At 50.6% G+C, this 16,140-nt stretch overlaps 4 protein-coding genes across 4 annotated transcripts; 2 read left to right on the top strand and 2 right to left on the bottom strand.

Moving 5' to 3' along the window:
- Nucleotides 1-205: 205 nt before the first annotated feature.
- On the bottom strand, nt 206-3,329 carry FPRO_08484 (uncharacterized protein; the record flags this gene model as incomplete). Its single annotated transcript, XM_031222157.1, has 2 exons — nt 206-621; nt 671-3,329. 2 exons carry the CDS (start codon nt 3,327-3,329, stop codon nt 206-208), a joined length of 3,075 nt encoding a protein of 1,024 aa, XP_031087644.1.
- Nucleotides 3,330-3,613: 284 nt separating this feature from the next.
- FPRO_08485 (uncharacterized protein) lies at nt 3,614-5,827 on the top strand (the record flags this gene model as incomplete). Its single annotated transcript, XM_031222158.1, has 1 exon — nt 3,614-5,827. One exon carries the CDS (start codon nt 3,614-3,616, stop codon nt 5,825-5,827), a length of 2,214 nt encoding a protein of 737 aa, XP_031087645.1.
- Nucleotides 5,828-6,048: 221 nt separating this feature from the next.
- On the bottom strand, nt 6,049-7,014 carry FPRO_08486 (uncharacterized protein; the record flags this gene model as incomplete). The annotated part of the gene is made up of 1 exon (XM_031222160.1): nt 6,049-7,014. One exon carries the CDS (start codon nt 7,012-7,014, stop codon nt 6,049-6,051), a length of 966 nt encoding a protein of 321 aa, XP_031087646.1.
- A 1,021-nt stretch (nt 7,015-8,035) lies between these two features.
- On the top strand, nt 8,036-10,220 carry FPRO_08487 (uncharacterized protein; the record flags this gene model as incomplete). The annotated part of the gene is made up of 2 exons (XM_031222161.1): nt 8,036-8,873; nt 8,926-10,220. 2 exons carry the CDS (start codon nt 8,036-8,038, stop codon nt 10,218-10,220), a joined length of 2,133 nt encoding a protein of 710 aa, XP_031087647.1.
- Between the last annotated feature and the right edge of the window lie 5,920 nt (nt 10,221-16,140).

A 16,140-nucleotide genomic window follows, 5' to 3' on the forward strand; every position in this document is an offset into this window, starting at 1 on the left:
CTGAGAACTTTGTGTAAGCATGACTCCTTGTATCTAAGCAGGAATTCATGGAATAAGCACATCATAATTAGAAACAATAGTAAATCGAGAACACGTCGCCAAAACCAAGATCCCTCCCATAATCGAACCCAAGGTATCCGTCCAACCATCACGATACACCAAATCATCCCAGGTCCCATGTCATTACTTCATCAATCTTTGTCTCTTACACGTCTGTCATCTCTACATCGTCGCCATCTGACAAGAGGTCGTCCACAAGAGATTCTCGTTCATCCTTTTCCTCCTTAGGAACCACAGTGCCATCACTTTCTTCATCCTCCTCCTTGATGCTTGGCTCCTCCATGACCGTCTTCTCCTCCTCAGGTGATTGATGATCTAGGATCACAGAGGTACTTCTGCTGGTACGTCGGTGGGCTGGTTGTTGTTCATCAAGGGCATTCACGATCTTGCCCAAACTGACATGAAGCTTGAAGAGAGCGCTGCGGCTAGTGGCATCAGACAACAAGCCTTCTTCCACTGCGATGCTGACCTCATTATAGGCCTCACGCAGCTTCTCCTCGCTTGATCCAGGGGAAATGTGGAGCTTTCCGAGAAGAGTGCCGATGAGTTTCTTTTCTTCTTCTGTGGATGGGTCAGTATGCGTCGTTGTCAATGCAAATTGTTCACTCACTCGTAATGTTGCCTTGTAATTTCTCCAGGATATCCATGGCAAAATCAAGATGCACGTCACCATTAACCGCCTTCTTGTCAGATTCCAGCAGATTTGTAGATCTGTAGCATTTTCGGGGATCGGTCCAGTCGACGAGGCAAGCTCCGATGGTAGTCATGCTGACCATATCCTCGTCAACATCCACATCATCATCTTCCAGGCTTTCCCGGACATTGAATAGAGCATGGATTGCGTCAAGGGCGATGGACCGCATGAGGTTTTGGTTCTCTTCTCGGGAAAAGCAGAAGACAGGGAGAAAGTAGTTGAGTGCCTGTCGAACAGTCTGGTTGGATGCAGACGAGGGGTCAAAGTACGCAACGACGAGTGACTTGAGCAGATCCTGGCAGGCTTCCTCCTCACTGACGACACGACCGAGCAGCAGCTTTGAGGCAGCAACAGTAGCAGCCGCCTGGACCTCAGGTGACTTGCCACCACCCTTGACAGCTTTGACGTAAATCTTCAGCAGGCCAGGTGTTGACGATAAGAGCTGGGCGCCATGGACATTGAGAATATCGGTGAGAATGTGCAGAGCTGTGATCTGGAGTGCTGTGTGACCCTTGGTGAAAAAATGCATGAACAAGCTAAGGTTCTCCTCGGCAAGTGAGCGATCCTGGAGGGCACAAAGGCCAAGACAAACTAAGCCTCGCTCGCGTACGGGTGCCTCGTGACTTCGGACTGCTGGAACAACGAGGTTATTCAGCATCGCCACAAGATCGGTATTGTCCTGGAGGTTGCTTGCCACATGGGTGAGCATGCACTGGACGATATGCAAGCACTTCATGTTGACAACAATTTCTCTGACTGCCTTCTCACGCGCTTCTTCCTCGCTCAGTTCAGGGGTGCCGCCTCGCTTGCTTCCCTTAGTTGGCGTGCTCTGACCGCTAACCTCTGATCTGGCTGAATGGAAGCTGTCTTCTGCATCATCTGCTGGAAGGTCGTCGACAATTGTGTCATGAACATCTGCCACTGACTCTAAGACAATGCTTATGAATTCTCGCTCTCCAGCAGCATCTGGCGAACAGATACTCTGAAGTGTCTCAACGGCGAGCTTTGTGACCTCGTCTGGTAAATCAGGAATCGAAATAGCCTGTCGAAGCAGGGTGAACATCTTACGTCGTCCAACTTCGTCAGAGTAATCGAGGGTCAGTGCAATTTGGAGTAGTTGTTCAACAATAAACTCCTGCTCTACCGTGTCTTCTTCTTCGTCTTCGTCGTCTGCCTCTGCTACCCTCTTAACGGCAGCCGTTAGGACGTGAAGGTATCGTTCCAAGAAGAAAGCGAGCTTGGTGACCTCGGGGAGTTTCTCTTCCAAGAGGTTCAAGTACTTGCCATCGCCTTCAAGGCGGCAGAAATCATTGAAACTCCTGGCCATGAAGACAGACTCGGCAGATAGGGTCTCCCAAAAGTTGTCATTGAATTCTACTGTTTCACGGTAGTCCGGGCGCCCTTCCCAGAAGCCTTTCATGGCCTCTAGTGCAACGCCGTTCTCAACGCCAGTGTTGATCACGTCAATTCGCTCTAGCAGTTCAAGGAGGCCGTCAAAGTTGGGAGGTGCTGGTTCTGCAGGCACGCCATCCTCTTGAGGTGGTACACCTGCGCAATCCTCAATCCATCGCTCGCGGAACAGTCTACTTGCAGCCTTTCGGACGTTCTCGTCTCTGTCACGAATGCCCCAGCGAAGGAGCTTCTCTCGCATTTTAACAGACAAGTGACGGAAATCACCTAGGGCAGGGAGGAGTCTGGAATAAACAGCCCTTCGAGTTGCTGCATCCTGATCGCGCGCTCGCTCAAGAAGGACTGACAAAGTCTCGGGTAAGATGGGAAGATTGACGAGGAGCGATCTTCGCACATCAGCATTGGGGTCGTTCTGTAGAACTTCCAACAGCTTCTCGAGCAGTCCGGTATCGTCGTCGTCGCTATCATCAGAGTTGGTGCAACCCTCCGTCTGATTTCCTGCAAGACGGCCAAGACCCAGCACCGCTTGAGAGCGGACCATGGCCTCCTTGTCTCGGATCCTCTTAAGTAGCCCATGGCGCAGTTTCTGGAAGAGATCGTCGTCTATCGCGTCGAGCGAGTTAATAATGTGAGAAATGAGCTGCGTCGACCTGAAGCGGACCACCTTATCCTTGGCGGTCAGAAGAGGAAGAATGGCTTCCAGAAGTTGTGAGGTTAGGCGAGTGCTCGGAGTCTCCGGCATGACACTCGCATCTTGGTCAATCTCTCCAAGAAGTTCATTGTCTTTTGCACTTGCGTGCTGTAGAAAGAGGCCGGTGAATTTGATTGACTTTTCTCCCACACTCTCCGACTTCTTGATTGGCATGATTTTGCTAACGCAACGTATAAATTCGTGATTAAAAGCATCCTCGTCGAAATCATCTGCATGAGATTGGTCGGGGTTTGTTGGCTCGTAAGCACAAGACTCCTGGATCTTTCGTAGATTCACAACAAGCTTGCGGTGTGTTGCCGTGGTTCTCTGTGCATCACGAAAGACAGCACATACTTTGGTTCGTAGAGCGTTGTCGGGGGTATCAACTGGTTCGGCGACCGGTGAGACACGAGACGCAGCAGAGCTTCGCGTAGCTGACGTCCTCGAAGAACGGGCGGTTGTTCTTGCAGGCATTTTACGTGTGTCGTTCTATTCCATTGACTGTTGTTAAGAGAGCAATGTTGATAGTTGCTCAAGGAGGTTTCGCATTGTTTGTTTACCAGTATTCCCTTTACGGCCTAGTCGCGACGAGGGACTGAGGGGCTGAGCCGCTCCACTTTAACGGACCACCAGGTGCGGTACGTACCTCCCCAGGTCTTTCCATCGATAAGACCTTATCGAACTTTTTTTTCGCTCTGGTCGCAAAACCGTTCTGTTCTACTTTATTAAACCCCATTTTGCACGACCATATAGCAAGAATGGGCGCATCAAAGAATGACCGAAAGCGTCCTCATACCGAGGCAGAGGAGCTCGATCCCGCTTCTTTCGAAGATCGCGACAATGGAGCGGTAAAGGCCTCCAAGAGAGCCCGAGTCGAAGATCGAAGATCGCTCTTCGTTCGATCACTACCTCCCGGTGCCACAAGCGAAAGTCTTACCGATTTCTTCTCTCAGCATTACCCAGTGAAGCACGCTACTGTTGTTGTCGACCAAAAGACCAAGGAGTCAAGAGGTTACGGGTTCGTCACATTGGCCGACGCTGAGGACGCCGTAGAGGCCAAGAAAGCTCTGAACAACCAAGATTGGAATGGACGCCGAATCCGCATTGATGTTGCTGAGCCAAGACAAAGAAACAATACTACCGGCGAATTGCCTGCTCACAAGATTCGCAAGGAGGAGCTTCAGCGACCCCCTAAGCTCATCGTGCGCAACCTGCCTTGGAGCATTAAGACATCAGAACAATTGAGCCATCTTTTCAGAAGCTTTGGAAAAGTCAAGTTTGCCGATCTCCCTCAAGACAAGGGCAAGCTCAAAGGATTCGGTTTCGTTACCCTCAGGGGAAGGCCGAACGCCGAACGTGCTTTGGAAGCCATCAACGGCAAGGAGATTGACGGAAGAACCCTGGCTGTTGACTGGGCTGTTGACAAGGATACTTGGGAGAAGCAACAACCAAAGGAGGAGGCTAAGCCTAAGAAGGCACCCAAGAAGCAGGAAGTTGATGAGGAAGACGAGGATGACCAAACCTCTTCAGAGGGAAGCGATGATGAGGATGAAGAGGAGGGTGGCGCAGAGGTTAATAGGGATGATCAATTGGATGCTGATCTGAAGAACTTCTTCAAAAATCACATGGAGAACCTCGAGGATGAGGAGGATGATGATGAAGAGGACGACGAAGATGATGAAGCCGACAAGCAGGCTGAGAAGGAGGTGCAGAGCCTGGCTCCGAAAAGGATGACAGATAACACTTCAACTGTCTTTATTCGCAACCTACCATTTACTACCACAGATGAGCAACTCAAAGATTTCTTTGATCATTTTGGCAAGGTTCGATACGCACGAGTGGTCATGGACAAGGTCACAGAGAAACCTGCAGGTACTGGTTTCGTCTGCTTCTACGACGTCGACGACGCCAAAAAGTGCATCAAAGGCGCTCCTCGTCCTGACCCATCTGTTGCAGCTGCCAAGAACTCAATTCTCCAAGACGAGAGTGCTGATCCTGATGGCAAGTACACACTCGACGGACGTCTTCTCCAGGTTGCACAGGCAGTCAACAAGCAAGAGGCAACCAACCTCGCTGACAGCTCCCTCGCCAAGCGTAACGAGAAGGACAAGCGCAAGCTTTTCTTGCTGAACGAGGGTGTGATCGACCGAAGCTCGCCTCTATTTAATCTCCTCACACCCTCAGAAATGCAAGTGCGACAAGCCAGTGCCGCTCAACGAAAGAAGCTTGTGCAGGGTAACCCCAGTCTGCACTTGAGTCTGACTCGGTTGGCTATACGCAACATTCCCCGAAACATGGATTCTAAAGATCTTAAGGAGCTTGCGCGAAAGGCTGTTGTTGAGTTTGCAAAGGAGGTCAAGGCAGGCCGCCGGCAGCCGTTATCAAAGGAAGAGAACGCACGAGATGGAAAGGATGCTAAGGAGAAGGAACACGAGCGCAAGGCGAAGGGCAAGGGTATCATTCGTCAAGCCAAGATCGTGTTTGAGAGTGGACAGGGACAAAAGATGCCAGAGAAGGATGGTGGCAAGAGTCGTGGTTATGGTTTCATTGAGTACACCTCACACCACTGGGCCTTGATGGGACTGCGTTATCTCAACGGCCATCAGCTCGAGAACGAAGCTGGTAAGAAACAGAGACTGGTCGTGGAGTTCGCTATCGAGAATGCCCAAGTTGTTCAACGACGACGTGCCAACGAGGAGAGGTCTAGGCAACTCAACCCAGAACATAACAAGGCTGCAAAGGCTGAGGCTCAGCCCAAGACAAATGCTCAGCATACCAGGGATGATAAGAAGCGCGGACGCAAGGGCGATAGGGGTGATAAGGTCCATAAGGGTGGCAAGGACAGAGGCAGTAAGCAGGCCGAGGAAGAGGATGGCCGGAAGCCAGAGACAGATGCCGAGATGAAGCACAGACTGATTGCGCGGACCAGAGTGATGCGCAAGAAGAAGGCTCTGAGTCGGGGAAAGAAATGAGTGCTAGAGTGTTGATACCTATCTACTTAAAAGTGTTTACATTGAAATCCATGGTTAGGGCTGTATTGCAATTTGAGATCAGCCTATCACTCGATTGACTGGAAGAGCTTGATCTCGAAGCTTCTTTTGTCGTTATAATATTACATTTACCAAATCATACATCATTGAGCTGGGAGCAAATTCTACCTCAAGTTCTCCGTCAAATTCAGAGTACGAAGTCCTTATTTCCAGAGCCAGCCAGTCTTTACCTTTACACTTCCTTCCACCTTGGTGCCAGACTCCTGGCCATCCTTATCCTCGATCTGTGCAAGTTCGTCATCCTTTGGGGCTGGTCGAACAGTGTAATGGCTGTGGCTGCCAATCTCGTTACCATTGTCATCCAGTGTCTTGACCAATGTCTTTGTGTGTAGGTAGCCGAATCGATCCACGTATTCGTCCTTAGTAACGACCTGCTTCTCATCCCTTCCAGGCTTCTGCAGCTGTTTCTCTTCACTGTTAGAAGGTGCCGCGGAATGGTCCTCGGTAATCAGCTTCATAAATGAATCCCAGGGCGATCGGTCGCTAGCAAAGGATGACTGAACTGCAGAGAATAGTTCATCAAAGTCGTTAGGTGCTCTGCACAGGTTGCGGTGCCCATGAAGCTCTGCACGGAGATCCTCCATGTCATACTCAGATTGACTTTCTCTATCCAGACGACTTCTCTCTTCATTGCGTTCTTCACCAGTCGGGACATGATCTCTCGAGGTATTGTTCCTGTCATCCACGCCAAAAGCAGCGCGCCATACTTCTTGACCTCTGCGATCTAATTCTTCGTGCAGTTGGTCCCAATTATTGTTCGCAAGCGATTTCATGAGCTTGGCGGGTCCAGAGTCTTCCAGGAGACCCTGGGATCTCAACCTGTGCAACCAAAAGTACGCAGGCTCACCATTTGGGTACATAGATCGGAGGAGTTTCCGTTGCTCATATCGGGATTTGAGGTCTGGTAGTTCCTTTCCCTGTGACTCAGCAAGGAGATCCTCGAAGGCGTCTTCGAAGGTGAAGATGGAAGTGTCTATGTCGGAGGGTGCATCATTTGGTCTAGGCTGGGGCATATCTCGAAGGGCCAGCGGGGAATAAGAGGAGAAAGCAATGGAGGTCATGCTCTGTTCAGATGGCCAGGCGAAGCCAAGATCCAAAGGTCCCAGCATAGTGGATATGTTTGTGTGTTGTTTGTAGTAGTGAGTTGTGAGTCGGGATGCAGTTGAGACTCAATCAAGTTAGAGCCCAGCTGTTGATGTAGCTTCTGTTCGCAATCAGGTTTCCGTGAGGTATCAGAAACGGCGGAAGATGACTTCGCTGAGAAGCGCCTTTTAGCAGGTCGCGTACATGGACAAGTTTTATTAACTAGATGAGTGATGGTAAGGAACTCTTGGAGAAAGTGCCAGAATTGATGCGAGATTCGTCGTGATTCCAGAATTGGACTGGACTGAGAAAACCATGTGACAATCGAAAGCTCTCGTTCCATTGCGAGTTATGACGGCAAAGTCCAACGCTAGTGGGGGTAGCGGGCAACAACGGGCATCCCCAAGGCATCGAACCAGTGGCTTACAGTCGATCTTTTGATTTTATTGGTCTATTTCAGCGACAAGACCCTGAGCCAGAGACAGGGCTCCACTTTGACACCTCAGTTTCTGCTTAGGTTCTGCCTCGCCTAAAAATGCGAGATGACATTGGATCCCCAGGCTCGCCAAGGCCGTGCCAACCGCGGGCATACATCACCTCCATTACTAACTTGACTCTCGCAAGGCAAGCTTCTTGTCTTGTCTTTTTGAGACATTATTCTTTTGTTTCTTGGTAAATTCTTCCTAGAAAACCTACCGCCATAATCATAAACGCATCATCATCCTCTCCGTCTGCGACGGCTGGCCATGTACTGCACGACGCAGCTTGATACTGACCATACGCTGCCCCCATGATACTCTTAATTACTGACTACCAACAAACCGACACTATCGATTCCTCCACCACGACGTCAATCACGCTTTATCCGTCCAAGCTCGGTCATCTTACTATCCGTTCCTGGTGACCGATCCTCCGAATTTCCCGACGTTTGTCTGAGTGTTGCGCCTTTAATTTCGTTATCGACCGTTGCGAATTTATCCAAAACCTGTTGTTCACCTCTCCCGCCAGATGATGCGGTTGGCCAATGTCGAATCGCCATGGCCATCAATGGTGGTCGATTCTTGGGCGCAAGGCGCCTCCAACAACTCCTCTCATCACGGCCATTCCGGCAAACCCGGCGATAAAATACAGGAGTGGTCCTCACTTATCGGTATCGTCACAGCCATTGTAGGCAACGTACTCATCGCTCTTGCGCTCAATGTTCAGAGATACGCACATATTCGACTTCACAAACAACGGAGTAGGAACCGGAAGAGGGCGAAAGAAGCATTGAAGCACCCTCACCCTGGAGATCATGGTGGCTCATACGGCACAATTGGAGGAGGTAGCGATAGAGCTGGGTATCAAAATGGTCACGGAACAAGTACAAATGATGGAGATCGCATGGACGAGAGCCGTGAAACTGATCCGCTGACCGGGTCCTTTCACTCCGAGGCTTCGCAGAGCACCGATAGCAAAGAGGATGATACGTCGTCATCATACCTCAAGTCTCCGTACTGGTGGTTGGGTCAGGTTCTTATTACTCTTGGTGAGATGGGCAACTTCCTCGCATATGGCTTCGCCCCCGCTTCGATTGTCTCTCCTCTTGGAGTTGTCGCCTTGATATCAAACTGCATCATTGCGCCTGCCATGTTCCACGAGAAGTTCCGACAGCGCGATTTCTGGGGTGTAGTTATCGCTGTTGGAGGTGTTGTTACTGTTGTTCTGAGCGCAAAGCAAGAGGAGACCAAGTTGAACCCCCATGATGTATGGGACGCGATCACTACGTTGGCTTTTGAGATCTATCTCGGCGTGACCATATTCCTTATCCTGGTCTTGATGTGGGCAAGTCCTAGGTACGGAAGACGCACGATTCTTATCGACCTGGGGCTTGTTGGTTTGTTTGGTATGTAACACGGTAGAGAAGCTCGCTGTGCAGACACTGACTATAGCTCTAGGCGGCTACACTGCCCTTGCGACAAAAGGCGTTTCGTCGATGTTGTCTTCCACTCTTTGGCGCGCTTTTGCAACTCCTGTCACTTATGTTCTCATCGTTATTCTCCTTGGGACAGCAGTCATGCAGATTCGCTACGTCAACAAGGCGTTGCAACGTTTCGATTCGACCCAGGTTATTCCAATCCAGTTCGTAATGTTTACGCTGTGTGTGATCATCGGAAGCGCCGTCCTTTACCGCGATTTCGAACGAACGAACGCTGAACAGGCGGCCAAGTTTGTTGGAGGTTGTCTCCTTACCTTCTTCGGCGTTTTTCTCATTACTAGCGGCCGTGAGCAAAGCCATGATGACGATGAGGTCCTGTCTGAAGACGATGATTTTGAGGATACGATAGGCCTTGCGAGCCAGGAAGGGAATGGTACAGCGTCCTACCAAGACGGTCAGGGGTTCTCTACCCCCAAGTCACAGTCACGACGGTCCAGTCACCTATCAGGTCTTAACTACCCTGATACACAGAGAGTCTTGAAAGCAGCGGTTACACCTCATCAGGACAACAACAATCTCCCATCAGCCAAGGCTCTGAGTTCTCAAATGTCCCCTGGTCAGGAGACTATGGCTTCTGGTTTCCCCTGGAACGATTTCGGAGGGCCGTCAACACCACCGGGAAGAGGCGTTAGGGCGTACTCTACAGACTCTGTTCTTGCACCACCGGGGACCGCGGGCTCAGCGGCGTTTGCCTCTCACCCAACAACACCGATGAGAGATGCCCTAGCTGCTGATGGCTCGCTTCTCCCACGGCCTCAAGCTAGTCCTTCGAAGCCCGGGGGTACCGGAAGCCGATCCAGGACCTTCATCTCTCCGTCCCCTCTATCGTCTACGGTTACGGCTGTGGTCAAGGACGCCTTTCTGCGCGCATCTGACGACCCGAGTGTGCGCCAGTCCTCGATGCGTCGTATACGTTCCACCATCCGAGCCGGGCTGTTCTTTAACGAAGACGATGAGAATGCTGATCCCGAGAACAACTCCCGGTCAAACACGCTCCCCGCACAATCAGCAGCGCCGGTATCAGTGGAAAATCTTCCTGGCGCCTTAGACGAGGCTGAGGGGCCTGTAGGTGAGGACGATCTGGTGCGTCGGCGGTCACGTAGTGTTAGTGATACACTAGGCGATTTTTTTGGCGTCCGGCGCAAGAAGCGCCATGATGGCTATTTTGCGAGCGACGTCGAAGATGTGACAATAGGAGGAGCTACCCCAGGTCAAGATCGGACAGATCGTCAAGGGGATTGCCGAGAAGTATAATACGCGGAGCATCTAATAATCATGTTTATGCAAACACATACACATTGCGAGCCGGTGTTGGTTAGCACGTTACTCTTCTTACTGGCACCGGAGTCATTTCGTTGTCCAGGCTTCTAGCGTTGGCGTTTGGGGTCTTGGAGTAGGGGGTGATGAGATTAGCTCAGTTCTGGGATAGCATATGTTTAGCAGCATTTGATTGCTTCCATGTTTAGAATCCAATGGATATTCGCTCGCCTTGCAGTTACAAGCCGGAACCGGAGCTGGACAGGGGAATTTGGTAGCCTCGGGGTGATCAGTGGCGGGGCCTCTCTTCTCTCCCGTCTCTTATCTTGAACCATCGCTTTGCTTGGTGTCTTTAAGCTTGAGGTTCAGTGAGTTAGCGACTGGACGCCTAGTCCTGAAACGAAACAGTCGAGTGCTGCTCTTGTCGATCGTGATGGAAGATGTGACAAGTGCCGTAATTGGCTGAAACATTAGAACTCGCTTCTCGCGTCGCATTGAAAAAGATCGTAAGACTGTGCACTGTGCTATCATGGTACCCTGCTTCAGCTTCGCTTAGGGGTCTCGAGGAGGAACGTCGCGGAGCGAGTGTCCGAGAACAGCGTATATTCAACGCATCTATGCATGCATGTAGCCGTAGCATCTATCTCATATGTAGGTGAGTATAGGCACTGCAGTAGGCAGGTATAATGGGTTGGTTGGTAGCTCTGGTATAGGCAGTGTAGTTCGTGTAACTAGGCGTAATACAAACTGGCGGATATTCGCCGAATGGTGTCTTGTAAGTTGCAAAAGTGTCAAACATTAAGGCCAAGCCACGAGAAGAAAAGGCCCCTTTCCCATTTGGCCTGACAGGGGGAGGTGTTGTATTCTCCGAGGCTACAAGACCCCAATTGGGATACGATCAGCTCCTGTGGCCTGTAGGTTACTCGCAAGCTAAGCTAAGTCGTAGTGCTTCCGAGCTTGTGAACCATGAACGTTGGGCTGCGGTGCCCGGTGGGAGGGAGCACAAGAGCGAGGGGATAGCATGTGTCTGGCTCCAACGTCTTGCGCAACCTCGGAATTGAGTTTGTTAGCGAATGGTTAGCTGTCTGATGTCTGTCTACAAAGAGCTCTAAATCGGGACTGGGGCATATCCGCCGTATGTATGTATGTACATACATACATACTGTGCTTGCTATGTAAATACAGGCATTCATGGATGGGAGACCCAAGAGACTGATTGTTCATTTACCGACAGGTAGGTAGCTCTGATGCCATGCAGCATAGACAGTTAGACTGGCCTGTTTTCAAGGCCCAGACAGATCCCATTATCTTGGACTTGGAGGACCAGGGAAGTAGGTGAGATCCCTGTCCTTGGATTTTTGGGACGTGGCACTTTGAGTTCAGGAACAGACAGGTACAGACTAGCAAAGTTACTAGAGATTGAGCTGCTGGGTACAGGGCCTGAGTATCAGTAGCCAGAGTTGACAAGATCGTCTTCCTTGCAGAATTGGCTTGCAAAGATGCATTGCCAAGATAATGTGACAGCTCCTTTCAAGTGCGGCAATTGAAGCGACCAACATGAGATGCAGTAAAGACACTGAAGGAGCCTAGGTACCCAGGTAGGGAAGAAGAAGAAACAGATTGAGTGAGGCCGATAGACAGACAAAGACCCAGCGACGGAACACGAGAATTGATTCCGCGGCGCTAGACCTCCAACAACCAACAACCGACAGGCCTCTCTAGCGGCGGGAAGGAAGGGCCAGAGGCCCGAGGAGACGACGGGCAGACCAGGAATAAGAGAAATCTCCAGTGAATCCTCCACTGAATATCAACGCCTAGACCTGGAATGCAAGGGTCGAGAGGCTCAACACCCGCCCAACTCTCGTGGAAAGAACTGGGTAATCGGTATCGGATGGGTGAGTGAGCTTAGGTTCCCGATCCCCGCGAAGAGATCGGTGATAATTTGTACAGTCTGTCTACCTACATATTCGCTATTCCCTACTGTAGGCGGGCGGAGGCTGGAGAGATGTCACACTGTATCAAGGTTTGCCGATGGAGGGTTGATGCTTGTTTCCCTTGAGCTCCTCTGTATCCGTACCTACATATGTATTGTTCCACAGTTCTGCATGTTGTATCCGCTTCCACGTACACCAGGTCGTGTTCTGTCGTATCGATATCCATAACACGAACCCTAATGACATCCCTTAGAAGGGAAGGGAAAAATCGCCAATGAGCCGCCCTTACCTGTGTCCCAAGGTTTGACTACGTCTTCAGCTGCAAGGACCGAGGATTCACACGCAGGCATGCGCATGGTCAACAGAGATAGTCACACCGACTTATTATAGAGTCCGGGGTTTGCATGAATTTCGACGTCGTACATTCCGTGGCCGCATATGTACAGCAGCTAAGTTGACTTTGTGTCTGTCTGTCTAGCCGTTGTAAGAGTAGGTGTAGGTATAGGTGTTGGCTGTTGGCTCTGAGAGAATGGATGAATTCGGCCCTTGGAACTGCAACATGCGCATACCCGCGCTGATGTACCGCATGCTCGTGTGCGGTACAGCAAGAGTCCAGCCAGTCTGTACAGCTTTCATTCATCTCGAACCCAGGCTTGAGCCCAAGTCTGTGGGTGGCCGTTGTAAATGGGCAAGGGAGGGTAGTTATCCGCAGTTTTCGGTGGTCTGGTTGGTTCAGTAAAGGTTGTCACAGGGGCTTCTGATGCCGTAAAAGGCACCGCGCGCGAGCTTCCGCAGGGCAGAACAGGGCCAGGGTCGGGTGTAAGACTGCAAGTGATGAAGGTGTCGTAGGCGGCCCATCGCGGCCCTTTCTGCGCCGATTGGCTGCTTTACTTATTGACAGGTACAGTACAGTCAGCAATCCAAGCCAAGCCAGCAAGCATTTCCTCTTTGGACAATGAAGTAATAATTATTCAAAAGCAAAGACCATATGTATGTAGTATTCAGGATGGACTGTTAATATGGGAACCCTTAGTATCAGGAGATTCAAGAGCATAAGCAAGACGTTGTGTTACTGCATCAGGTAGGTATCTCCATCAACAACAACCAACAAATACAAGAATTCGCCGGGGACGTATTCCTTCAGAAGCACGTCTCCTCATCGGTGTACCTTAGTCTATGGGACTGGTGTAGATTTTAGCCAAGTGTGGTAGGTCGGTGATCGTCAGAGAAAGACCTCAATCTCCCCGCGCTGCAGATTCTGTCATTCCGAACTCAATGCTTGACATCCATGATGCCAATGTCAACGAAACCCGGGTCCCTGGTCTGCCAGGTTGAATGTATGTAGGAGACCGCCAAAGCAGTAAAGCTCCCGCCTGCCAGTGAGCGAATTCGTCAATCTCACCAACGATCACTAGAAGAACCTACCTCGTTAGGTAAGGCATCGGGTTGACTTGTTAAGTGGAGGGTAAGCAGCAGCAGAGAATTGTGTTCCTGTTCCTGGCCTTGATCCTGCCACCGTTCCTGACAGCCATCGGCTAAAGTGAAGCAATTGGTTGTGTCAGTGGCGTCAATCTGCTCCGATTATCCGGTGCATGAGGTGTCAAGATGAAATCCCTAACATTCTTCATCGAAGCATGAAGGAATACGGCGCAGTTTAATTTGCCTACTCGGTAATAGGTTAGAGTGTGACTGGTGATTTCAACGCTCGTGACCAATCACTATACTTGTCCTGGCCTGTATGCTTACCTTATACTGAGATGCAGCTTGAGCGCAATTGTCGCAGGGAACTTTTGGGGTCAGTGAGATTCGTTCGAATTATCGTATGCACATGGAAAAGTGTACCCGGAGTCAAAATATCGGGACCAACCGCGTATAGCGATGGGAGACACGACTGCCTCATTGAACATCTCACTGACAGGTACCCAGCTTAACGAGAGATAAGCTCAAACGCACCTTCTCGAATAGTCAGGTAGTTGAGTTGATTAATAGGTACAGGTAGTTTAACAGGTACCTTCCCTTACCTATATGCCTGCGTTAATCGGAAACCCGTAGGGTAGGTACTTACCTTAGAAATTGGGTTGGGCGTGCAGGGGAGGTGAAAGCAAAGTGAGTGGTATAATGGAGGGAAGGAAGGTCCATCTTCGGCATCTACACAGACAGGAACACCTGGGCATGGGCAACTTTTATCAACTCCCCAGTTATCGCATCTCGCCAATGGTTCTCATAATTCCCTTCATCATCAATTAAAATCACTCTACCGTTTTGATCATCGCGTCATTCTGATCGTAATCTACATATTAACTTTCAACAGCAAAACCATATCGTGACGACGTCGAGAATCGAAGGTTCCATCGCGGCTTCTGGCGCCACCTGGCCTCCATCTAGCAGCCTCTAACAGTCTCGAAGCTACCCAAGCCCAGCCTTAGTGTCTCGGGTCATCAAGCCCCCAAAGCAGCTCCTGCAGCCCCAGGGTCAGTGGCGGCAAACATCCGTCTGCCGTTGCCTAGGACGCTCTGTACGTATTTCCTTAGCTCAACAGCTGGCGCAGCTTCTTATGGAGCTCGGGACAGGGGCAAGATGCCACTTGGGTCATCAGCGTGATCAGTTCCTAGGCCCGTGATGAACTAATCGAGACAGAGGGGGCCATATCGCTCCCTACGCACCAACGCGCGATTCAAGCAGGAGTTGGGAAATCAAAGCTCTCCCAAGCCCCAGCTGAGTTCTGTTACACGCACGTTCTTGATGGCCTCAGTGTGTTCGCTCAAGGCCCGGCACTCCACCCCTGACCGCTAACCACAAACGGTAAAGGAATTCTGACCCTGGCGCTACTGCACGTTACTGCAGGGCCCTGGTTCCCTCCGTTATTGACCCCTCCCAGATTGGAACACTAACTCGCAAGCAATTGGAAGAGCCAACAAGGTCGCGGCAATGTCCCAGAAAAAGATTCACCGCGTCTGTTTCGTCGCATCGGCATCAAGCTTTTTGTCTCATCATATTCGCTCATCCGGCTGCCCTTCCGCGTCATCCACGAGCCGATCTTCTTTTCCAAACCCGGATTCTTGGACTGCCCAATGTCTTGCAAAGCCCACCACGCGTCCGTCGTCCCACAGCCCGTCCCAGCGCAGCGGGTCAGGGCAGAACCAAGACGTCTGAGCAACCACTGGTTCCCTTTCTTGTTGATGTTCCTGTTTTACTTACCGTAGGCGTCGGTGCCATTTGTGCACAAAGCTCACCTCAATGCTCAGGCTGGGTGCCACGCCGTCTGTGTGCTGCAACAGCCAGTCTAGCTCAGCCCCTAACCTTGCTTAGCTCCCAGACTCATGATTCTCTCTCCATCTGGCCCTTATCTCTCGTGGGGTAGTTGAGATTTCCACGACATGAGAAAATCTCGTTCCCTGGTCTCATAGGCGTCTAAAAACAGTCCATGAGTATTCTGCCGTCCCTTCCAACAAGGAAATGAAGATGTAGTTTATCAAGACCAAGACTCGTCTTGGCAACACTATGGCGCCTCCAATGAAATGAAATGAGCCAGCAATCTCCTCGTATCGATAGTCTGTGATTCAAGCAACTCAATGGATCTCATGGCTTGGAGAGCATGCTTCGAACTGAAATAATGGCTGCATCGCCAAACGTTATCTGGTCCATGATCACGGAAGTAGGCATTACACACGTTTCAAAGCAGGCTTTATCGTCCAGATCCCACGTGTTTTCTGGGCTGATTACGATAGACATGCTTATACCATGCCTTTAGCTAGATCTTGTTCCATACCATCAGTGGTTATCCTCCACAGCAAGGAAACTCCTTAAACTAGGAGAAGATGAAGCAATCTGCAGATGTGGTCATTGCTCAACCTTGGCCACGGTCTGTATCATCCTCGCCATCCCCGACGCTAAAACGAACCACAAGATGTTTAGTGGGCTTCCAGAGCTCCAGAGCTTGCAACGCCGGACGCGTTCCTTCTGATGACCCACAAAAAAGGGCC

This window comes from Fusarium proliferatum (assembly GCF_900067095.1).
Source record: "Fusarium proliferatum ET1 genome assembly, contig: FPRO_scaffold011, whole genome shotgun sequence".
In the NCBI taxonomy this organism is placed as follows: Eukaryota; Fungi; Ascomycota; class Sordariomycetes; order Hypocreales; family Nectriaceae; genus Fusarium; species Fusarium proliferatum.